Here is a 24,826-nt window from a genome sequence, read left to right on the forward strand (position 1 = left end):
GGGCAAGACATTGGGAGTCAATGAATCCTGTAAACCCTTTAATATTTTGAGTACTTGCAGATCCCTACACATAGGTATTACTGCTCATATCACTTGTCATTCTCAGTGAAGGGAGCTAGGAGGTGGATTGGTTAATCTCTGTTTTGCAAGTACCTCTTTCTTTACTGCACTGACTATGTACTTCAGAATCTCAGTTTGGTATGTCTCAAATAAAGCTCAGTTTTGTAAAAGTTTCACTGTTGAAACAATGGGATGTTGCAGAATCAGGCAAGTCACGTAATCCCGTCCGGCGATCCAACTCCAGTCCGGAAATGAGCTCCACCTGGAAGAACCCGTTCCTGCACCGCGAGAAGGACAAGAAAGAGAGCAAGCTGCTTCCAGAGCGAGAAGGCTCATCCGACAACGAAGGCAAGCAGGAGCCCCAGGTGGAAGGGAAGAAGCCTGCGAAAATCAAAGATTCTCGGTGAGTAAGCCTGAGCTTGGCTGTTCGAAGTGAAACTCAACATGCAAACAGACGTCTATTCCCATTTTTCATCTTCATGGCCATGTAGCTCTATTAGCTCCCAGTTGCATTCAAAACACACACGGCTCAGTGATTCTGTGTGACCTTGAACTGCCCAGACTCATCTGTTTTCCCGGTCAGATATGTGATGAGAAGGCGCAGTCATGGTGTGGTCAACAGCTGCCACCTAATCACAGACTCACTTTATCGCCCCAGAACTTTACATCCTGGCTTGTTTCATCCTCTACTCACCGGAACTGCCTGCACTTCAAAACCTGCGACTGTCAGCTATGGGAGCCTGCCCGACGCCACTGCCTTCCTGCTGTCGATTCTAAAGTTGGTTTGCGGACGCCCTTCTCTGAGGGTACTGGTTCTCAACTTTCCATTTCCAGACATATTGTGACATTGTCACTTCTACCGACTGTCCATTTATGGATGTGTCCAATCTGTGTGTACAGATGTCTCGCTGCCGTATTGTGTGGCTGATGCAGCTGGAAGGCAAGATTATCACAGGCAGTTCCATATCCTGTCCTGTCTCGTGTCCTTTATTCAGTTAGCTACCAAAGTGTTGGGTTACAGTCAAACCTCTATCTATCGAACTCGCATGTATCGATTGTTAGTGTTTATCGTATACTTTCTACGGTCCCGCCAAAATTGCCATACAACTAAGGTTAAAAAAGTCCGCTTGTACCGATGTTCGAATTATCGTTTTGTCCGCATTGATCGTACAAAATATGTGGTCCCGTCACTATAAATTATAATAAATGATCGTTTAACCATAAATATTTTGCAGAAATAACCATTTCTTAGACAGAAACCGTCATAAAAACAGTAACGATTGTATAAGTAAAAATCACCTTAAATCTGCAGCCGAGTAATGGAGCACGTAAACATGAAGAAAAGACAAATGAACAACAACTTACGAAGAAATATGGATGATGTACCATAACTACAGTACAAACCCAATTGTTATCTTACAATAATTACCATAAAAAGAACTACAGATTCTTTGTTGATACCATAATACTACAGAAGCACGATAGCTACCACATTTGCACTATAGTTACAGTAACAACCGAGATGTATATTTACCGTGATGGTAATGTACGTATTTATTTAAGACATATTAAAATTAAAGAATATTACTGAAAAAAAAAGCATGTTAAATTTTTATATGTACGGTTAGCACATGTTGCGAAGAAATAATGCTATCTGAAAGAATGCAGTACTACTACGAAAAGTGAAAAGGGTACTCGTGGATTTTTAGGTTATGGCAGTCTCTCACGTTTTTTCAGTAATATCGGCCGAAAATTAACAAGCGTATCGGAAGTAGGCAGAAATGCCGATTCAACTAAATATTGGCAAAATCGGCTTCTTCAGTACACATCTATATTTGATGGCATGAGTAAACATTTCAGACTTCAGGATATTGAAAAAGACTTTAATTTCCATGTAGGTTTATTTTGTGTATGTTTTTTTTTTTTGCAAGTGTAAATTGAATTAAGTAAAATGCTTCAATTTTTATTTTTTTTCAAATGATTAAACTTTAGTGACAAGTAACTGATATATTTCTGACACTAATTTTGAGGTTGAAATATTTTTTTCAAAATCTAAGAGTGAAGTCCACATCTATTGAATGTCCGCATCTACTGAATTTTTTTGTTGGTCCCCTGAAAAACGATAGATAGAGGTTTGACTGTATTAGTGTTTATTTACCACAATAAAGGTCTGACTCCGGAAAGTGTCATGTACTGAGGCCGGGAATGAGGCAGAGACGTACAGCATGCGCAGTGCGTGTGTGCCAGCAGGGTGAGCTGCGAGGCGATCCCGGAGGAGAGCGCGGGGCAGGGCACGACTCCCCCCACCTCGGGCATGCTGTCCGCGGCTGCCTCGTCAGGGGGCCGCCACCCGGGCCACCCGCCCCTCCAGGCCTGCCACTCGTACCCGGGCTCCGCGGAGGAGGAGCGCCCGCCGTGCGTGCCGGAGGCCGGCAGCCACACTGTCCCCCCGTCCCCCACATCGCAGGTGTGTGGCCGCTCGCTCAACAACATTACTGTTAGCGAGGTGTTATTTCTGCAAACACTAACACAATGCATCCTCTGCATTTGTATTGTCACAAAGTATAATAAACATTATGCAGTGATAATAATAATTATGAACTCTTGCACAACTTTTTACACCTTTTATATTAGATACACAAAGTGAATATCTGTTGAAAATATTTGTGACAGGACAACACAAAGATAAAGAAGGCATAGTGTTAAAATTTACAGAAATAGCCTTTAAAATATAATAATGACAAGAATTCGACAGAAAAAAATTCTTGTGAGACCAAGGTTTGAAACTGTTGCTGCGATACCTTATTCATCACTTCACTACATTTCAAATTCATACAGATATAAATTATTTTAAATTCAAATTGTAAGTATTTGAATTAGAATCGTTTTGATATTTTGAAAGTCAATTATTCGCACAGGCCTTCTTTCATAGTCTGTGAAGGGGGTAAGAGAGGACCTCCATGTTATCTAGTGATACCTTTTTTTTTTATATAAAAAAGAGCCAATTTGTATGATTTTTTAGTTCCAACAACAATCCACACACATTCTCCTTTCCCTCTGATTTAACGCTATTTTTATAGTGCGATGTTATGTTGCAGTCACTGTCGCTCCTGCCCATGACGAGCACGCCACTGAACGGCAGCGCGAAAGGCCTGCAGCCTGTGCCGCAGCCTCTTCACGGCAGCGAGATGCATCATGCAGGTAACATGTCTGGTCCTGAGCGTGTTGTATAACTATAGTGGATGAAACTAGGATTCTGTCGTTTCATTTGCTGTGTGTATTAATGCTGTAGCGGCTGAGGTCAAGTCGCCTTCAGAAGTAGTTCAGCAGCTGCAGACATCAGGGGGTCAGCTGTCTCTCAACACTTCTAATGCTTCCGATAAGGTAACTTAACTCGCGGAGTGTCTCATGTGTGTCATCATTTGTTGTTAAATCTTGTTTGGTAAATACAGTGGAACCCTGTTATAATGAATCTGAAGGGAGTAGTTTATATGTTCACTATAGAGGGGAAACTTTATATATGGGAAAACTTTTATATTGGCAATACAATAAGCCAAGAAAAGAACGAATGAAAATACTCAAAGCAACAGTTTTATGAGCAAATGCAGATATTTTTAATACACTACACATGTACAAACTTTCTATTAATGGTTCTTTGACATCGGCGTATTTTCCTTTTTTCAGGCGTTTAATACTCTGTGACGTATTCGCAGCTTGAGAAAAAACAATTGTTCAGCTTGTTTAATATTGTACTTAATGTGGATGTTGCAATTCCCAGTTCCTTTGATATTAACACGTGCGGGACAGTGGGGTTGGAGTCTACCTTATTAATAATGTCCAGTTTATCTCGCACAGATAATGCCTTACGTTTTTTAACGCGTTTTTCACCCCTTTTTTATGTACGTATTTCTTATTGAAGCACATTTGCAGCTTAATAACACAAAATTCTTTTTACCGTCAAAAGTAAATAAACGAAAAATAACGAGTCTGGCGCATCAAAGATCACTTCGTATCATTTAGTATCGCAGTTGCTAAAGCTGGAACGAAAATTTCTTACTTTCTATGGAAAAATTTTGTCCACAGAGTTCTATCTAGTGGTAGTCTTACGAACCTTACTTGATCAAAATGTCCGAAACGTGTACGATAAAAATGAGACGTAAAAATAATGAATTTGCTGCTATAATGTACATACGTATTTGTGTGGCGGTAATTTATGTTTAATTTTGATAACTTATTAAATGTTTTTCGCGTTCGCCCATTCTTTAACTATGCAGGGAAAATTATTTATTTTCACCAAACTGAGCACCATTTCTGGCTACACGTAGCCTACCGAGGCCACTCGATTACGACTTGTTTATAATATGAACAGTGGACAATCGAGTAGCATATTGCGGAGAAAAACGTTAATGTGATCCAGAATAGACGTTTTGTGAAAATACTTGTAATTATATGAAAACATTTGAGATAAATGTGCATTATGTCGACAAAATTTGTTCGTGGTAAACGGGAAAACGTATCAACATAGACAAAAGTTGTGCGCTATATCCAATAAATTAATACATAACCTCACATCATTTTTCCGGGACCGAGACGGAAATTCACAATAAACGGGAATTCATTATAGGCGGGTTCACTATAAACGGGTTCTACTGTACGTACTATTTTCTGTATCGTGATTTTTTTGCCAAACACTGGAATCTGGCTTATGATGCGTAAAAAAAAAATTGTGCAGTCAGAGTTGTGAAGGTATATATATATATATACCTTAACCTGGTATTGTATTTGATTAACTTTTTTGTAGGGATGGGCCGAGACTTGAAAACTGGATATGAGTCGACTATATAATAGAGAGAGTATATAGAACAGAATCTTCCATGTTTTGAAACGAAACCCAGTTTACAGAACCCCAATTTGGTGTGAACCTCAACTACACCAATAGTGCACACACTTTGAATGAGCGGATACCGTAATACTTTATGTCTAATAAGTTTTGATATAATTTACATTAATCTTAATATGTCCAGCGTGCAAATTTTTTTGCAATGATTTTGCAGTCAACTTGAATTTCAATATCAAAGACTATGTATATAGCACATATATGTAGTATACCCTTAAAAATATAAAACAGTCCGAATATATTGTAATTTGTTTAACTCCCCTTCTTAGAATAAAATGGAATTTTATATGGTCAGTTTGTTTGTGTTAGTTACACTAAAAATACTTTTGGATAATGTGGGCAGTTGGTTTGGTTATGTTAGCTACATTAAATATAGTGTGAAATTGTTTGAACAGTTGGTTAGAATTTACCAATTATCACTGTAGCTTGCTTAAAATAACCTACTGTTCATACTAATTTATAGTATTTTTAATGTAAGTAACCTAACCTACCATTAATATTATTTCAAAGTATTTTTAATGTACCTAACACAACCAACCATAAACATAATTTCACAGTATTTATATATGTAGCTAACCATCCAATTTACCGTTCGGGTGATTTCACAGTATTAATGAAGCTTAAGGTAATGGTGTATGTTTCTCTGGTCCACAGGTAGTAAAGGATGATCTCACTCGGCCAGATCCATCAGCTCTGCCCCCGCTGGCCTTCAAACGAGGTCGTGGGCACACAATCTCAGTAATGTCACCAGTTAGGAAGCCTCGTATTGAGTGGAGTCATGTCCGCGAAGATTCCCCTCGAACTAAAGATACTCCTCGCTCAGGCATCAGTCCTAGGTATCTATTACATCACAATGCTTTGCTGTGTATAAAAACTTTTATGTATACTGTAGATAATATCTTTGAAATATTTTTTTTTTTTTTTTGCTCTTCTAGATTTTTTAGTAGTTACCAAGTCTGTTAATCTGACACTCATGAAGTCATGACTTGGTATTGTTGTACAAAAATCACAGAATGATGAATAAAAAACAATATGAAGTTAGAACAAAAATAAAATGGTGTCTTCCTGTCTGTAATGTAAATAAATTTTAGGCATTCTGCTTTTTAAGTGTACACCAATCCCTCACTTAGCACGTCTTCAAATTGCACTATGTTAATTTTACTGCCCCAGTCTTGAATAGCATGTCTTCAAATTTCAGTTAGCACTAAATCGCCCCAGGCAAAAAAAAAGTCGGGCATGACATCACTAAGTCTGCTTCAACTTGTTTAACAACAGATATACCGTGGTGTACAGTTAGCTATATGAGAGCTATATGAGGGGGAAAGAGATGCGCACGCAGGCCTGACTATGCTATTATTGGATTATTATAATTATAATTATCATTATCATTATTATTATTATTATATGCCAATATTATGGTCCCTTCGGGTTTATGTTCTTGAGATTTGATCTTTGATCATGTAGATGGCATGATGCCCCTCGGTTCATGATGTTGGACGTTGTGTGCAGCTTCGTGTTCCTGCAGCTGTACCACTCGGCGCACTTTGGCAGCAAGTGCGAGAAGCCCCTGCTGGTGTCTCAGAGCCAGGTGGTGCAGCGGGCAGTCAAGAATCTGGACCGCATGCCGCCCTACGAGACCCACAAGATAGGGGTGCTGTACGTAGGGCCCGGCCAGGCCAGCAGCGAGGCGGAGATACTCCGCAACCAGTTCGGCTCCCTGCGCTACGCAGAGTTCCTGCAGGTAACCCTCTCGTGCGTGTTCGAGGCATCCTCTGCACTTGGAACTAATGTTAAATAGCTTTCGTTTCAACAATTGCAGTGAAACCACTTTTTACATTTTCCTCCTTTTTAAAATATTAATTGTTGTTCCCTTAATTGTAACTTTTTTGACGTGAAAACGTCTAATAAATCGATGAACGCCGGCTGCACGCATGAAAAAGTGTCCCGTTACACACATTGTCCTGTTACACTGTGTCCCGTTATGCTCATTGTACGCTTGCGCTGCATCTATTTCTCTTCCACTCGATTGGAACAACCATCGATTTGACTTTTTTGAGGCACATTAAACTTGAAACACTCCTATTCGTTTCCTACTTTTCCTATCATTGTCCTATCCTTAACAGAATAGCACAGATTGGAAGAAGTTAAATAGCAAACATGTATAAAAGTTGTAGTTAAAATAATCTCTTCGTTAAAGTAATAATCATATTTGAATTAATGAGTGCAAATAAAAGTAAATTTATCAATTAAATTGTAGATTTCATTTCACTCCTTCTTTGTATCCATACAAAATGGTGATAATTCAATAAAAATGATTCAATTTTATTAATAAAAGTATGCAATCATTTCATCAATGTTTTGTTATGACGTTGTCACGTTAAACTATCGTCCGTAAACCAACTTTACAGACAACCAATTTTTTTTTCCTTCAGAGACTAGGGACACTGGTAACACTGAAGGATGCCGCTGCTCAGAACATCTTCCTCGGAGGTCTGGACAGTGACGGCAACGATGGCAAATATGCAACTATATGGCAGGATGACATCACTCAGGTGGACACTCGACCTGTGTTTATCACTTAGTTTTGGCATGCTGTCACAATTTGTGTGTGTTAACTTACCAAGTGATTATCCCCAGGTGACATTCCATGTGGCTACGTTGATGCCAAATAAAGAGAATGACCCACTTTGCAATAGCAAGAAGCTTCACATTGGCAATGACTTTGTTTCCATCGTGTACAATGAGAGTGGAGAGGATTACAACATACAAACAGTCAAGGTCAGTAAAGTTATATTCGAAGATACTCGAGGAGGTGAGTTGTATACCGTATTTAACAGTGTAAGGTTCACCTATATTACGCAGATTATTAGATTTGAAAAAAATATAGTTGAGACCCTTCTGCAAATTTTTCACTTGATTGCTGTGCTAGTATAGCAAGGAGGGGACAACTAAAAAAAGCGAGAGAGAGAGAGAGAAAATGTGTATTTGTGCGTGAGGCCATGCGACAGTGTTAACGGTTCTCCCTCCCTCGTGGTAATGTCCTTTAAACCTTACATGACTAACGTGTCTGTCTCAACAGGTGTTTATAATGCAGCTGTGCCCAAACAGTATATTTTTGCATAAGATTTGTCATGTTTTCAACTGAACATTCCGTGACAAAACTGCAGACATCGTTGATGTTTATAAGTGTGGCTTTTATACTCCTCCAGCCCCATACATGTTTGTCGGTAAAGTGCTTGTTGGTTTATATAGAAGGAACTGACAAAGAGTAGCTTGCCGCCTCTTCTCTCTCCGCGGCACAGAGATGGGTAAAAAATAAAATACAATAGATGGAAGGGAAACACATGTGCAATAAAAAATAGCAGTCATCTCCTTTCTCTTTGTTAAGTAGTGCAGTAATTGGAGGGGTCGTAAATGTGAAGAGAAGGGGGAAGATATGGGTGCAGAACTGCAGTCTCACATCTTTCCGTAATAAACAGACAAACACCAGTGCTGTATTTCTTATGTGCCAATAATATGAGACATGGACACAAAGACTTTATCCATGGAACTGTAGTGAAGACATATAAATATATGGTACAACCCATATTCGATGGTGACACTTACTGTGAAAATGTTAAGATTTTTATGCCCAAAAATATAGGTGTGACCCATATGCAGGGGCAACCTTTCTGTGGGTAAATATGGTAATAAAAATTATATAATTTATGAAAAAGTATAATATGAATATAAACACAAGTTTTTAAGCTTTTATTTTGTTTCAAATATTGTGTTACAAGAATACATATGTATATAGTTTGGATAAGGCCATTTATGTTGCTATTCCTGTTTAAATTCCGTCCACTGTTTGGTTCCGATCATGAATTGGTGTAATATCTTTCCAGGATAGTACCGACCGAAAAACTGTTTATCACATTGGCAAATATGTAGTACATATAACTATATTGTGCACACCAATAAAAATTAAACCTTTCATGTTTATGTATTTGTACATAAAAATAACTTCACATTCTGAAAAATGATTTACAGTATATGCCAAAATTAAATAATTACTGAAACACTAGTGTAAACAAACTAGGAGAATGGTTTACTTGGTGCAAATTTAAAATGTAAATAGTGAGATCTATTTTTTCGGGGAACACATTTTTGTGACTATTTTAACAATTTTTTAATTGTTAATTAAACTGTACCTTAGGAAGACTTACACAGGGATAAATAGTTTTGTGCAATAATTCTGTGTTCCTAGCTTGGTTGTGTGCTACAATTTATTATGAATAAAAATGTTTCAAATATTTTAAAGGAAACTGGTTTGGTTTTTGAGTAGTCATGGATACAAACTGAACTCATCCCTACTTTTAACCCAACTGAAGTCAAAACAGTGTTGATGGTCCCTGAATCACTGTTGCTTGCAGTGCCAGTTCAACTATGCATGCGTGGTGATCGAGCCGTTGGAGCACAGCACTAACCAAGTGACAGTCAAGACGCGGGACGATCTCATGGAACACATCGGCCACAGCGAACCCAAGATAGTGTCTGACCAGAACTTGGCACTTCTCGCCCGTCAGCTGGCCCTCCATGCTGACGTGAGTGTGGCACCTAAACTTATTTGTGTGACGAGTTCCAGGCCTGATTGCATGAGATTCCAAGCAGTTCCAACTAAGATCTGTGCATCCAGTTAACACAAAATCTAAGCATGTCTTTTTGAAGTGAAACTTCTTTGCTGAGGTTGCTACAAATTTTGAGAGTTACGAAAATTCCAATCACGTGAGAATAGTTAAGTACGTGGTGGGGGAACTGGTAGAGGAGGAGAGTGCATCAGTGACGACGCCACCCCAACACATGCACTAGCAGTGGAATGGGAAGACTGCAAATAAAAAGGGGAGTGATACGTAGCATATCATGCTAAATGCTAGTTGTAATGGCCGGAAGGGGAGATGGCAGGGGAGAGGTAGAAATGACGCAGCAGTGATGCTATGGAAATCTCTTAACGCTGCTTGTGTATGTCCACTTCTCAGTTTTCGTAATGATTAATGCTACCATACTTATTTAACATAAAGCATCCACAGTTTATTTATTCATGTGGAAAATAGTAATTGATTTTTGCAATTAACCTCATAATTTTTATGTAAATAAAGCGATTTGAAATGTCAAAAAGACAATAGACTTGTGAGGTAGACTTTATAAGTGTAATTTATGTTCAATTGAAGTGTTATTTTGTTCTTTCACTTTTTCATTTTATTTAGCTGAAGATTGTGATGGAACATCATGCTTTAAAAAAAAGAAGGCAGAAACAGATCAGAGGTATTATTAAAGCAAAATGGAAAATAAACCGTCAAAAAAGGCACCAAAAAGTGCCAGTGAACAGATGCGAGAGTACAGGGCACGGAAAAAGGATTTATTTTTTTTTCATTTGAGATAATACTCGCATCCTTACTATTCTCAGTTATTAATTATTGCTCAATAAATACTAATAATTTCTCTATCTATACCTAATAAGCAAGATGTTTCACTTCTGTAGCATGTGGACTCCAGGCACACACTTTTTTTTTATTTCAGTTCTCATTCACCCTGTTTGATTGTGAAAGGAAGTAGGTACCAAACTAAATTTTTTTTTTTGTTATAAGGTGTTTCTTTTTAAATATTGGTATCCAGATAGTGTGATTTTTAATAATGCGTGCAGATGTGTCAGTTGATGGCAATCAATCTTAAAGCCTTAGCAATATTTTTAAGGTTGTGCGAATATTCAGTAATGTTTTATTGGTCTTGATGTGAATGATTTAGAACTTTCATTTTGTTTTACACTGTTTTTAAACACAGCCTCTATCAAATTTTTAAAAAAATCCTTAACTTTCCCTGTTCTTCAGTATTTACAGAGAAAAATTCCCTGACATTCTTTACAAGGTTTTGGTCAAAGTCATGTTCAAATTGCACAAATTCTGGAGGACCCTGCATGAATACAACCACTTGGCTGGCCATCTTGATACACTGATCATGACTTGTTTCCTACTTCAGGCCAGTGTGACCACACACATGTATTGTAACAAAAACCCTCACCGTAAACAGAAACGTCCCAAACACCAGTACATACCATTTATATTACCATGTGTTTAATTAAATGTAAATTAAACAACGTACCAACATGAAGTAATAAAATAAACTTTTGTGTAAAAAAAAAACAGCATTTCCAACAATGCTATTATAATGGCAAGGTTTGTAAATGCTGCAAAAAGAAGTTAACTTTTTAACATTTAAATAGGTAGCTGTTTTATGGCCAAGGAAGGCCGAGCTGAATAATACGTACACACTTCAACCTTTTTCTTTCTCCAGAAATGGACAACAGTATCCATTTGCTGCAACTGTAAACACTTGTTTTAGACTTTCATCAAAGTAAACTACAAAACATCTACTCTGACTGAGGTCATTTATAAGAATATCTGTATGAGTGTATGGCACTAAACCAAAAACAATATTATAGAACTGGCCTAACTTCATCTGTGCTGCGATTGTACTGTCAGGAAACATTTTCGGAAAAATGTCAACAGCCTTGGCTGCAGCATACATTACTGTGTGGTTTATCACATTTGACAGGCACCACAATATTTTTGCATTTGAGACAAAATCGTTTAATAAATACTTTGTAGGCTACTCTTGTCATCACTACCAGGGGACTGTTCAGGTTTTCCACAGGGCCTAATTCTCTGGGAGCTCCTAGATATAATAACAAGAACACAAAAATCCAAAATCCATTTACAGACTTTTATTTCATTTTTTAAGGTGGCACCAGTAAGTCACACAACAAATTACCTCTTTGTAACTCCACTTTTTTTTTTTTTTTTTTAAATATGACCCTTACTGAAATCCCATTGAACAAGAATTTTGGCTCATCAACTAAAAAAACCACAAAATTTGTTACATCATCGTTACAAACGTTATTATAGGTGTAAAAATTGTTGACAATGTACGTAAAAATACAGACCTACTTAGATATTTCAATGACACGTTCATGCAATACTCGCTAAAGCTTGCACACAAACATTATTACAATGTTAGCAATTGTTTTAGAAAAACATGTTCAATTATGCATATTTTGTTTACATACAATGTAAAGATGCAACAGAACTTACTGATTATAAATAGTGCAAAAATTGTGATTTTTAAAATAAATAAAAAAAAAAGCCAAAATATGAAATTACAGTTGCAGGATTTTGACAAAGATAATATTTAATAAAGTCCACTGTAAATTTACAGCCGAATAAATTGATGCTCCCAACAAATGCGCGTCTTATAAGTAAACTTGCTGCTGGCACACAAATGCCACATGTTTTGGTATCAGCTGGGAGTTTTCCATAACTTGAATTGGTATTGCCTCTTTATTAAAATGCACCTTATTTTAACAATATGTATTATAGCAACACCAAACTAATTTCACCTGCAACAGTACAATTAAATTTACGTAATAAACTTTGTACCGACTATTCTTATTCCAAGTGTATTTGTTTTCATGAAGATGTACAGTGCTAATGCGTGTTCTGTGGTTCACAGCATGAAACAGAATAACATAAAGTCTCAAGGACAAACGAGCACCTGAATTTGCCAGAAGTGCTGAGGGGTGGTGGTAACAGCCTAATGCTTTGGGCAATGCAATGGAAGGTCTAATTTCATTCTAATAACAATAGTTTTCTCATTAATGTTTTTTTGTAATTTATAGGACCAAAATTTATATACTAATCAAGATTTTATCACTTATATTATCTGAATAAGTTGGAAATTATACCCAGCTAACTACTACTGTAAAATTAAACTAATTAGTAAATTGTGGTCAAAAGTGTCAAAAAAAAATTATTAAAAAAAAAAAAATTGTGGGAAATCACTAACTACTGTAAATTCCCTTTCTGTGGTTTTCCCGTCATATATAACTTTCCTGGTTCAACATTAGTAGCAAAAGTGGGTTGTTGTATGGCTTTCATTTGAACATGCTGAGAACCGAAATTACTAATGTAATAAAAAAAAACCTGTTTTAAAAAAGTTAAAATAAAAACCCCTCTTTTTTTTTACACTCTAATATTCACATGTCACAATAAACACATGAACCGACAAATTCTATTTGCATCTGAGGTTTTCAAATGTAGTCAAATGTTATTTTTTTTAACAGTTTTGATAATATTGTAATTGTTCCAGCTGGCCTCCATGATATCTCGCAGCCTCAAGGCAGAAGGACAGAATCCTTTTGCGTCGAACTGGCTGGAGCGCTTGCGCCAGATCAAGCGTTTGCGAGTGAAGGTGCTGCAGGAGAACACCGGGTCAAGAGCAGACGGCGTCGGCGGCTCTTCCGACAAGGAAGTTGGTTCTCCTCCACGGCGAATCCACATGGACGATTTCACAGAATACACTTGAGTATTGTTCCGAACGTGAGCTAGCAATTATTTTGTACTTCAAAATCGTTCCTATTAATTCACGTTAATTTTGTCGCAGCTTGCAGTATGCCTTTGTTCCTAAAACTAGATGTGCCAGTAAAATAATGTACAAAACCAAATTTTTTATTTATTTAAAATTATAATTATTACTGCATGTCATTAATGAAGAATGTGAGGTTATTCATAGTAAATGAACACAAGCAGTAAAAAAATATGTAGTATTTTGATAAAAACACCAATTTAAAATATATTTCTGCCATAGTAGTCAGTCACACTGTTTACAGTTTTTGTTTTTTTATTATTATTAACTAATTTGCATCATTTTGTGATTAATCTTATTTAATGTAATGATTTTGTATGTTAGGATGACAACCATTTTACAGTTATGATAAGATGAAGTATTGTGTTATATATCTATTTAGTTTCAGGGTTTTTGAATTATTATTCCTTGGAATTTTATTCATTTTGCAATAGCTTTGCACACACACATTTATATTTTTTTTATTATTATTATTATTCTTTTCACCTCTCAACTGCCTTGCCATTGCGGAATGACTGGGAAAATCTTACAGCTCTTTGATTGCTGTTAGCAACCAAATCAACAGAATAGTTCTGGAAGGAAGGAATAGGGAGAGAAGCCTTCGGGACTGCTGAGGGAAGACGTTGCTCGGGCTGGCCAAATCCTTGGTTGGTCGCTCGAGTAGCCGAAGATGCGTGTCATCCGCAATCTAATTAGATACTTTGTACGTCAGAAAATAACGAGTTACGACTCATTTGTGCAACACTTCCGCGTCCGTTGCTTTTAGCCATATTGTGCTTTAAGACAATGGTTGCAGCACTCTACTAGGAACATTTCTGACGTCTGGTGAAATCCAAATTGACTATAAACTTTTCAGGACATAGATGGACGTTGATCTTCAATGCAGAATAATTTCCAGTGTAGCGAGTACCACCTGGAGGTCCGACAGATTTGAGAAGACTGCTCCCGACTTCACACAGCTATTCCGGCATTTTATTGTGTATCCTTTTGCCCTATCATTTTTCAAAGTTACAACAATTCAGTTTTACAACATAATGCAATTAAAATCACATTTCATTAGTGTTGTCTCCTGCGACTTAAGGTCTCTTAATTGAAATACCTAAGTGAAATTATATTAGTATTATTCGCTCTAGAATTATACATGCATTGCGAAACATTGAATAGATTTAGTATTTGTTAATCAACTCTACCTTATTGAATAGAAATTGGACCATAGAGACCTGACAGTAACTTTATGCAAGGATAAACCACACATCTAATCTCACACTCTCTCTCACAACTTCACTGGCTGGGATAACAGTTTGGTAATTACACCAGCAGCATGTCATACTGACACCAATGAGGGATGAGAGATAGAACACTACAGAACCAGAAATACAAAATCTATTCCAACTAAAAAGAAGTTAAAGTAGAGAAAATTCTATATTTGCACGTTGGGCGGCAAACTGTAAGAGTGTAAATATAGAATTTTCTCTACTTTAACTTCCTTATAGTAGGAATGGATTTTGGGTTTCGGGTTCTGTAGTGGTTCTATCTCTCATCCCTCATTGGTGTCAGTATGAGATGCTGCTGGTGTAATTACCAAACTATCATCCCAGGTAAGATGCCAGTGAAGTTGTGAGAGAGAAAGTGTGTGGGATTAGATGTGAGGTGTATCCCTGCATAAAGATACTGTCAGGTCTCTATGGTCCAAATTATATTCAATAAGGTAGTGTTTATTAACAAATACTAAACTTATTTAATGCATGTATAATTTCACTTAGGTCTTAAGTCGCAGGAGGACAACACTAATGATATGAGATTTTAATTTCATTATGTTGTAAAACCGAATTATTGTAAATGAAATATGATAGGGCAAAAGGATACACAATAAAATGCCGGAACAGCTATGTGCAGTCGGGAGCAGTCTTCTCGAATCTGTCGGACCTTTAGTTGGTACTCGCTGCACTGGAAATTATACAGTTATGCTGAAAAAGTAACTCAATCTCAAATCAGCAACCCTCTAAGTACTGTAAAAGACAGTCAAAATTAGGCCAAAAGAAACAAATAACATCATCATGGATGATAAATACACAGTGGAAAAACAAAAATTAGATGAATTAAATGCAGGCAGAAAACATATAAACAATTACTATGGACAAAATAATGTTACGAAGATAGAAATGACTCATATTAACCAATGGTTTGCCGGTGTCCAATATATGTTAACTCTCCTGATTGGTCACGCACAACAGTGGTGATTTTATTGGCTGTGAAGGTTGTTGGTTTGCAACTGAGTTATGTAGTAAATAAGTTTCTTTTTTAATTCAATGCTTAGTTGCCTGATTATATTATAAATGCTGATTCCTTAGGTTTCCTTTTTATTGAGTTTTCTTCCTGTACGAGTAGTGCAGCATTGTCCCTGGCATGTTCGCCAAGTGTAGATTTTTGAGTTTCACCCTTCTTTATGTTATTTTTGTGCTCCTTAATGCATGTTCTTCCAGTTTCTTCTATGTACATTCAGCCACATTTACAGGGGATCTGAAACACACAGTTCTGACATTGAAAATTATCTATGGCTGATTTTACTTTGATAATCATGTTTTTGATAGTGGAATTTGACTTGAAAACTGTTCTTATTATGTGTTGTTTCCCAAACATCTTATTTTTTCAGAGCGACCACACCACAAATATATGGAATAATTAATTTGCCACTTGATTTTTTTTAGTTTTTTGTTGAGTGATTTGTGATTTGTTTGATGCCATGTGCTGTTTTTAGGATGTCAGGTGGGTAGCATTTGCTAGAAGTTCATACTTTAAGTGATTTTGTTCTTCAGCAACTGATTTCTTGTTGGTATCAACTGGGTTGATTAAAGTGTGAAGTATGCCAGTTTTGTTGCTTTTAGGATGGTTGGAATTGAAATGAAAGTATTTGCCTGTATGAGTTGGTTTCCTGTACTTTTTAGTGGTGATATTGCAGTTTTCCCTGGAAGCTAGGTCATCTAGGAAAGGAAGATTCCCTCTGGTTTCTATTTCATATGTGAACTGTATAGAGATGGCCTGAGAGAATTGAGGAACTGGGCAAACTCTTCTAACTTTTCTGGCCAATGTTGCCAAACAAGAAAAGTGTCATCAACATAACAAAGCCAGATTATAGGTTGTGTGTTTGTTGTGTTCAGTGCTTCTTGCTCGAAACTCTCCATGAAAATGTTGGCCATGAAGGGAGAAAGTGAAGATCCATAGCCATTCCATCAGTGTGCTTGTAGAATTCATCTTTGAACTGTAAATAGGGTATATTGACACAGAGATTAATATCTTCCAAGAGTGATGGAATCAGTATTTCTGTTCTTTCTTTCAAGGTTCTGTAATTTTACAATTTAGTTTTCACAACAGTAAGTGTTTCTGGTACAGGCACATTAGTAGAAAGGCTTTGAACATCAAAGCTTACGAGTATGTCAGTTGGTGCTATTTCTGGAATTATGGTTATGGAGATTAAGTGACCAGAATCTTTAATGAAGGTAGGTGTTTAGCCAGTGAGTGGTTCAAAAATTTTTAGCAGAAATTTGGTAAAAACTTGCTAAAAATTGTTGAACCACTCACTGGCTAAACACCTACCTTTGTTAAAGATTCTGGTCACTTAATCTCCATAACCAAGATTCCAGAAATAGCACCAACTGACATACTCGTAAGCTTTGATGTTCAAAGCCTTTCTACTAATGTGCCTGTACCAGAAACACTTACTGTTGTGAATGCTAAATTGGAAAATTACAGAACCTTGAAAGAAAGAACAGAAATACCGATTCCATCACTCTTGGAAGATATTAATCTCTGTGTCAATATACCATATTTACAGTTCAAAGATGAATTCTACAAGCACACTGATGGAATGGCTGTGGATCTTCACTTTCTCCCTTCATAGCCAACATTTTCATGGAGAGTTTCGAGCAAGAAGCACTGAACACAAAAAACACACAACCTATAATCTGGCTTTGTTATGTTGATGACACTTTTCTTGTTTGGCAACATGGGCCAGAAAAGTTAGAAGAGTTTGCCCAGTTCCTCAATTCTCTCAGGCCATCTCTATACAGTTCACATATGAAATAGAAACCAGAGGGAATCTTCCTTTCCTAGATGACCTAGCTTCCAGGGAAAACTGCAATATCACCACTAAAAAGTACAGGAAACCAACTCATACAGGCAAATACTTTCATTTCAATTCCAACCATCCTAAAAGCAACAAAACTGGCATACTTCACACTTTAATCAACCCAGTTGAAGTTATTTGTACCAACAAGAAATCAGTTGCTGAAGAACAAAATCACTTAAAGTATGAACTTCTAGCAATTGCTACCCACCTGACATCCTAAAAACAGCACATGGCATCAAACAAATCACAAATCACTCAACAAAAAACTACAGATAAATCAAGTGGCAAATTAATTATTCCATATGTTTGTGGTGTGGTCGCTCTGAAAAAATAAGATGTTTGGGAAACAACACATACTAAGAACAGTTTTCAAGTCAAATTCCACTACCAAAAACATGATTATCAAAGTAAAACCAGCCATAGATAATTTTCAATGTCAGAACTGTGTGTTTCAGATCTCCTGTAAATGTGGCTGAATGTACATAGAAGAAACTGGCAGAACATGCATTAAGGAGCACAAAAATAACATAAAGAAGGGTGAAACTCAAAAATCTACACTTGGCGAACATGCCTGGGACAATGCTGCACTACTCGTACAGGAAGAAAACCCAATAAAAAGGAAACCTAAGGAATCAGCATTTATAATATAATCAGGCAACTAAGCATTGAATTAAAAAAGAAACAATTTACTACATAACTCAGTTGCAAACCAACAACGCTCACAGCCAATAAAATCGCCACTGTTGTGCGTGACCGATCAGGAGAGTTAACATATATAAACCCATGGTTTGCCAGTGTCCAATATGAGTCTTTTAGTGCCTGATGATGGGAACATGCCAGTTCCCAAACGTTGCAACTGTTCTCATAGGAAATCTTCTGTGTTCATACCTTTATGTTGTCCATAGTACTTGTTTATCTTCATCGCTGTTTTTATATGTTTGCTGCATTGTCCAGGTTTATCTTCTGCCTGCATTTAATCTGGCTTGTCATATTATTTTTTCCATGACTTAAATTCCTTTAATAGAATTCTTGTGCTATAGTCGTATTGTCCATAATACTTGTTTAGTTTCAATGTTGGTTCCGTTTGTCAAACATCAGCTGATACTGATAGTCTTATTTTCTATGAATTTTTTATCTTCTATTTATTTTGACTTTAGGAATTTTTCAATGAGACAGTGCAAAACTGCATTACATAAAATATTTCTGCCCTTTCATATGAAAGGTTTTTAAAAACTACACGTTCATATTTTTACTGGTACTGTCACACACAATGAAACACAAATACCGTATCCAGCACACTAAGAAGGTGGAGTATTTTACAGATTTGGACAAACAGGTATTTTCCTTAATCACTCTTATTTTATTCTAAAGGGGAAGTGGGTCAATGGGGACCATACAATAATAACAGGGGAAACATTATGTATTAGTAAAATTCTTTTCCAATGACAGTTTGACAGAACCATTTCAATACCACAAAATTTTGCCAGCCAGCCGTAAAATAACTTAATTTCTTGTATGTTTAAAATGCTAAGTATACATGCATAGTTAGTTTGGTCTGACCTACTCAGAGCTGTGCTTAAGTTATACACTTGTACTATTTCAATTTGGAATGTTATACACTTGTACTATTTCAATTTGGAATTCGTACTCCATGTGAGATGTGCCTGCAGATTAAACAATATGGTTTCAGTAACTTGGTCAACACAGTTCATGTTACTTAAAAAACAGAATACATATTTCATACTTTTAACTGATCAAACACTCGTACAAAAAATTTATTTAAAATTGTAAAGTAATTATCATTGTTATTTATGCTGAACCTTTTTCAAATAAATAATATTAAAATTTCTTAAATTTGAAAATACTTAAATATTACTGTACATGTTAGATTGACAACTTTTTGAAATCAATTTTTAATTCATTATGAGTTATGTTCTGTACACCAAGAAAAAATATCAGCATCATTCCTCTAGATGAGCAAAACATTGAACACAGAACACAATAAATGAAACGTGGCTAGATGGAATCTGACTTAGGCGGCTTGTCCACTACTGGTACAATAACCTCTAGCTGGAGATAATTAAAAACGTTGGCCAACTACCCTCAAGACATATCAGGCGGGATATTCAATTTTAATATACACCCACACTAAACATGCATTTTCACTTATATTCAAGATATCCTATTATTTTTTTGTCTTAAAATAATTGAGGTTGCTTTGTATCCAAATGCATTTGACATTTGAGTTAATCTTATAACAGAGATTCAATGTAAGACAACCACAAACATTATACAAAGTCTTATTATATTTGAGTTCAGCCAAACTAGTTCAGTAATTTCATATAAACCAAATGAAAATTCATGAGGCACTTAAATTCATTAGAAAGTTTCATAATTAAAACTTATTAACAGAAATTTTTATTGGAATCAAACTGAATATTCCAAATGTTGCAATATTAATTGCACTATCAAATATTTGCACAATCCTTAAATTGCATGCAAAAAAAGATCAGTGAAACTGTAAATAAAAAAAACTGTATAATTAAGATGAGCCATTTTACTATAAGCACACAAATTCATCACATACTTTTCCCTTGTAACTTATACAAGAGAGAAAAAATTGTACTTAAGAGACTATTGCCATAGTGTGACACTCCTAACTACTTTCTTAACAAGTACAACACTTGCATCAGAATGTATCTGTAGTTGCACAATAGAATAAAATATCAATAAATAAGAGGTTAAACACGACGATGTGACAGGGTGACCACCCAACTGGCAATACCAAAAAACTGTATGAATGAGCTGTGCCTTTTATTTTGGCAACGGATAACTTTTGAATTTTTAAAAGCCACCGTGAATTATCTGTTTGTCCAGCAAGATCAAAACAACTTGGTTGTAAAACTACTTGCTCTGCCTACAAATGGCATCACTTATGCCACTTTGGAACCCCTATTGTGTACTCACTTGCCCTCAGCAAATGTGTGACAGATGGGATCGCCAATAACACACACCTAGCAGAGTTTCATTTTGCTTGTGCTGCCTTTTGAAGTGAAACTTCTTTGGTCGCAATGGGAGTATAATTTCAAGGCCGAATTTTAATGCAACGTTTCCGTGAAACATTGTTTTGAAACATTCCTGACACCAAATAAATATCAAGAGAGCATTTACAATCAAGGATTGAATATTTTTTCAGCCACAGCATGATTGTCGTGGGAAGCGGGGAGGGGAAGATTGAGTTCCGAAATATTTTTTATGCTTGTGTTTACCCTGATAGTATGACAAGAATTACAGTTCTATTTCTTATAAAATTCATTGCAAATTAATGCAATTTTTCTAGATCACGTTTACAGTGCTGCCTATGTAATGTTAAGTCTTTATACACATAATTTTTTTATGGGGTTCGTAAAATTGTACATTTAAAAATTGGAGAGCAACCCAACATAATTATTTGCCTACGGGCCCTTAGTCACAGTAAGCGCCTACAGCCATGCACAACACTACTTTAAGAGTACGGTAAAATCTTCAAATATGTCTTACAGGGCTAGATTATGAAGGGGTTATTTTTGTATTTTTTTTCTCCCCCTTTTATTGCTAAAATCTGGGCCAGACTTACAGCTAATTGTGCCTTTTTATTGAGAGTGGGCCAAGACCGACACACTGTTGACAAGTCAGTAGAGGTGTAGTGGCAATGCAGAAATACACTTTTAGCAGTGTTCAAGATTGCATTCAAACCAGTTACCACAGGTTAAGAGTTCACAGAACCTAACTTCTATAACACTGGTTCTAGTTTTAGGGAGTCAGCAAAAAAAGTAATATGAGTTATATGCTTTACTATGAAATTAAATTTTTAACATTATGTTTTTATGTTTGTGACTAAGACATTACATATATACTACCTAATTATGTTTTGGAGAAATACTTAATGATAAATTGGTTATTGTACTATGATTAACTTGAATACTTTTTAATAGTTTGAAATGTTCAAAGAGACAACTTTAAAATTTTTTAAAAATAAATAAATAAATATAGATTTGATATTACCAGGAGAGTGGCCATTCTGTGTAAGGACACTACAAAAACAGAACATAAATGGAAACCAGAATCCACACACAATGAAAACCCACTAAATGCTCTCGCTGCCTTACTGTTGAAATCACCAAACACACTACCATTAATTCTCTACGACAAAAATTATCCATTTCCAAAGTTTACATTTTAATTTTTTTATAATATAAATTGTACTATTTAAGGCTTTCACTTATTTCACTTCAGATGCATGACCTAGCCTGGCCTATAAAAGGCAAAATGTAATTAGATAATTTTTGATGTTAAAATGAAATTTCAACTTAGTTTAAATGAAATAGCGAATTATATTTTGGTTCTTTCTATATAAAAAAAAAGATAAACATGTAAAAAAAAGCTTTTATTTTGTTATCTTGGACAGTATTATCTTTTTGTTTGTAACAAAAGAATACTACTGTAGGTAGGGGCAATATTATTTTGTGAAATGCAATCATAATAAATTAAAATTATAAAATAAAATGAAATTTTACTCATATCCATGGAGATGCATATTTAATGTTTCAAATTCGGTATTTTATAAAAAAAAAAAAGGTTCTATGAATATGTTAAGAACTAGATATTTTCACATAAATGTGTTCCTAACAACAGAAATAGCAAAAATTTTTGATTTTTGAATGAAACTGATAAAATTAAATCTTTCTTGTTAAAAGAATGCAAATTCCTATATAAAGCTTATAAGGGTGCACATGTGCATACTGACATTCTGTTAAGCTATAAGCATACATGCACGTGGACAGAGAACTGTAGAACCTTTGTTCAAAATTATTAACTGAAAAATCTTAAAGCAGCTTTTCAATGAAAAATTTGAAAAATCTTGTTTGCTATTCAGATAAACATCATCAAGTTGTTAATCTCATCATAATTATGAAAATACACAGAAGGAAATGAACACGATTTCTACCAGTAAACAATACCAACTACTTATTATGATGTTAATAATGTATTATTTTTTTTACACAAACAGTCTAATCTGCAGTCTAAATACATACTGTGTGACCTACTTGAATATGAATCAAAACAACTTACTATCTGATCTACACCTACATAACAAGCTTGCAGCACATAACCAGTGGTAATCAGTATGATATGTTTCGAAACTCAACAAATGAAAAACCATAGGTCTTTACAACTTGGTTAGTAATATGCTGAACATTTATCAATTATTCACTGTTTTTTTTTTAAGTTTACTAAGAAAACATAAAGCTGAGCAGAGAGTATCACAATCGGAGGTACATCAGAAATTTAAAACAGAAGTATGATTGGATGGTATGCTCATTATATGAAAAATTAACTCCTTGGAGCTTTTCAGGATCAGTAGTTTTCAAAAAATAGAATTAATGCGTTGAAATCACACTGTTGTAAAACATGCAGTATGGAAAGCAAATGGGCTGTGAATAGATCTTTTGATAGAAACTCCGAATTCGTGAAATGATAAAACCCCAATTTGACATGATGTAAAGAAACAACTTCCTCTGAAAACATTTTCCATAGCAAAACTTCAGCACCTGCCTGACCGAACAGCAGCAACGATTCATATTCGTACAAAATTACTGCAGCACGATGATACGTGCCTAAAGTAGCCAGGAATAAATACCAGCGACAATTCCACTGAAGTCTCACACTGTCTCCACCATGCCCTTGCGCCTGGACCGCCTGTCCTCGGACAGCTGCGTGAAGGACGTCTCCTCGGACGCAGGCGGGGCGACGGCCGGCTCCTCCGGGGCCTCGCCGGTCGATGCCTCCGGCTGGTCGGCGCCGCTGGTCGATGCCGTGGCCGGCACGGCTGCGGGGTACGGCGCCGGGAACGATGGCCGCTTGGCGGGGAACTTGGCCGCTCCATCGACCGGCGCTGGTGGAGTGGTGATGCTGCCATTGCTGGCTCTGTTTCTTTGCTGAGAAAGGGTGCCACATCAAACTGCTGCAAGTGCCATTGCTTAAAATAATGTAATACATTTTTTTTTATTAAGCTTTATTTAAAGGAGTTAATGCTGTCCTTTTTTTTCTTACACTAAACCAGTATGTACTTGGCATATGAAATGGATACAACACATATTAATAGCAATCAAACATGAAATACCACATTGTGTATGTTTTCCTGTAAAAGTTGTTCAATGGTACCTAAAACCATTTTTGTGGCATCTGATCATTATTCCAATCACTTTTACTTCTAAAAATAAACTGGTGATATTTTACATCTACAAATGTTTATGTTGGCTCAGATTTTTGGATACGTCCAAGTCTTAAAATTTCACACCAAACACATGCTTTGATTAGAGAAAAACTATTCAGAAACACATTTCAGGCAATGGTCGGCCCTGTGCTCCAGGAAGATGTAGATTGTGTACGAGCATCGTTTTTACGCAGCCCACGAAAATGAACTACGTGAGCAAGTCGTGAACTGCAGATGCCTCAAACAACGGTATTGAAAATCTTGACTGCAGTTAGTTATAGCATTCAAACAAAATCATTACGGTTCACGTTACGCATTCTGCTCTGAGATGCTAACGAGGATTGTCGACCACAACCTACCCATGAAGTTAATTATCAACAAATCGCAGTGGCAGTTGAGTCCATCACCGCCAACACATTTCTCAAAGTGTGGGACAAGTTTGAATACCACCTCCATGTTTGCAGCTTAACTCAAGGAGTGCATATTGTAAAAAAAACTTTCACAGATTCTCTATTGACTGAAATAAGTTTCAGGTACCATTTAGTTTTTATGATTTTTTTTAAGTGTATAGATCATTTGTCCTCATCCTTTATATTGGCTGTTGTGGTGGTTGATTACAGACAAAACAGATATGAACTTGTTCATTAAATAACCAAGTCAAATGTCTTGATGGCTAGCCCCACTAGTTGCTTGCTGAACAGGGTTTGGAAGGGAAAAAAAAAAAAAAAAAAAAAAAAACCCCTGTTTTTCTGTTTAAACTACGTTTTTGGTTAAAAACTAATTTTTTTTATTACATTAGTTATTTTGGTTCTCAGCATCTTCAACTGAAAGCATTATATAACATCCTGCTTTTAACCACTCACATTGAAACAGAAAAGTTATAACATCAAAGAACTGAAGTCCAGCAAATCTTCACATTTGACTGGGACTTAACCACAGAAAGGGTATTTCCCCACAGGAGGAGGATGCTCCATAGAATGGGTATTTCCCACAGAAAGGGGATTTACAGTCAGGGATTCCCACAAATTGGAAT

General features: G+C 36.2%; 2 protein-coding genes across 9 annotated transcripts in view; one reads left to right on the forward strand and one right to left on the reverse strand.

The window, feature by feature from the left end:
- Positions 1–13,490, forward strand: part of LOC134537694 (tuberin) — a 60,696-nt gene extending 47,206 nt beyond the window's left edge. For 6 of the 7 annotated variants that reach the window (XM_063378412.1, XM_063378415.1, XM_063378417.1 and 3 more), the window contains 10 exons: positions 262–463; positions 2,308–2,527; positions 3,159–3,261; positions 3,353–3,444; positions 5,612–5,793; positions 6,467–6,698; positions 7,390–7,509; positions 7,595–7,735; positions 9,370–9,540; positions 13,136–13,490. In XM_063378412.1, the coding sequence (XP_063234482.1) occupies positions 262–463; positions 2,308–2,527; positions 3,159–3,261; positions 3,353–3,444; positions 5,612–5,793; positions 6,467–6,698; positions 7,390–7,509; positions 7,595–7,735; positions 9,370–9,540; positions 13,136–13,351 (1,679 nt within the window). In that variant the 3' untranslated portion in view covers positions 13,352–13,490. The remainder of the gene's footprint in view (positions 1–261; positions 464–2,307; positions 2,528–3,158; positions 3,262–3,352; positions 3,445–5,611; positions 5,794–6,466; positions 6,699–7,389; positions 7,510–7,594; positions 7,736–9,369; positions 9,541–13,135) is intronic. The other variant, XM_063378413.1, reaches the window with a different exon arrangement.
- Positions 13,491–18,874: 5,384 nt separating this feature from the next.
- LOC134537696 (protein CLEC16A homolog) overlaps positions 18,875–24,826 on the reverse strand; it is a 47,505-nt gene continuing 41,553 nt past the window's right edge. For both annotated transcript variants that reach the window (XM_063378419.1, XM_063378420.1), the window contains one exon: positions 18,875–23,515. In XM_063378419.1, coding sequence (XP_063234489.1) covers positions 23,240–23,515 — 276 coding nt within the window. In that variant the 3' untranslated portion in view covers positions 18,875–23,239. The remainder of the gene's footprint in view (positions 23,516–24,826) is intronic.

This window comes from Bacillus rossius, chromosome 12 (assembly GCF_032445375.1).
Source record: "Bacillus rossius redtenbacheri isolate Brsri chromosome 12, Brsri_v3, whole genome shotgun sequence".
In the NCBI taxonomy this organism is placed as follows: Eukaryota; Metazoa; Arthropoda; class Insecta; order Phasmatodea; family Bacillidae; genus Bacillus; species Bacillus rossius.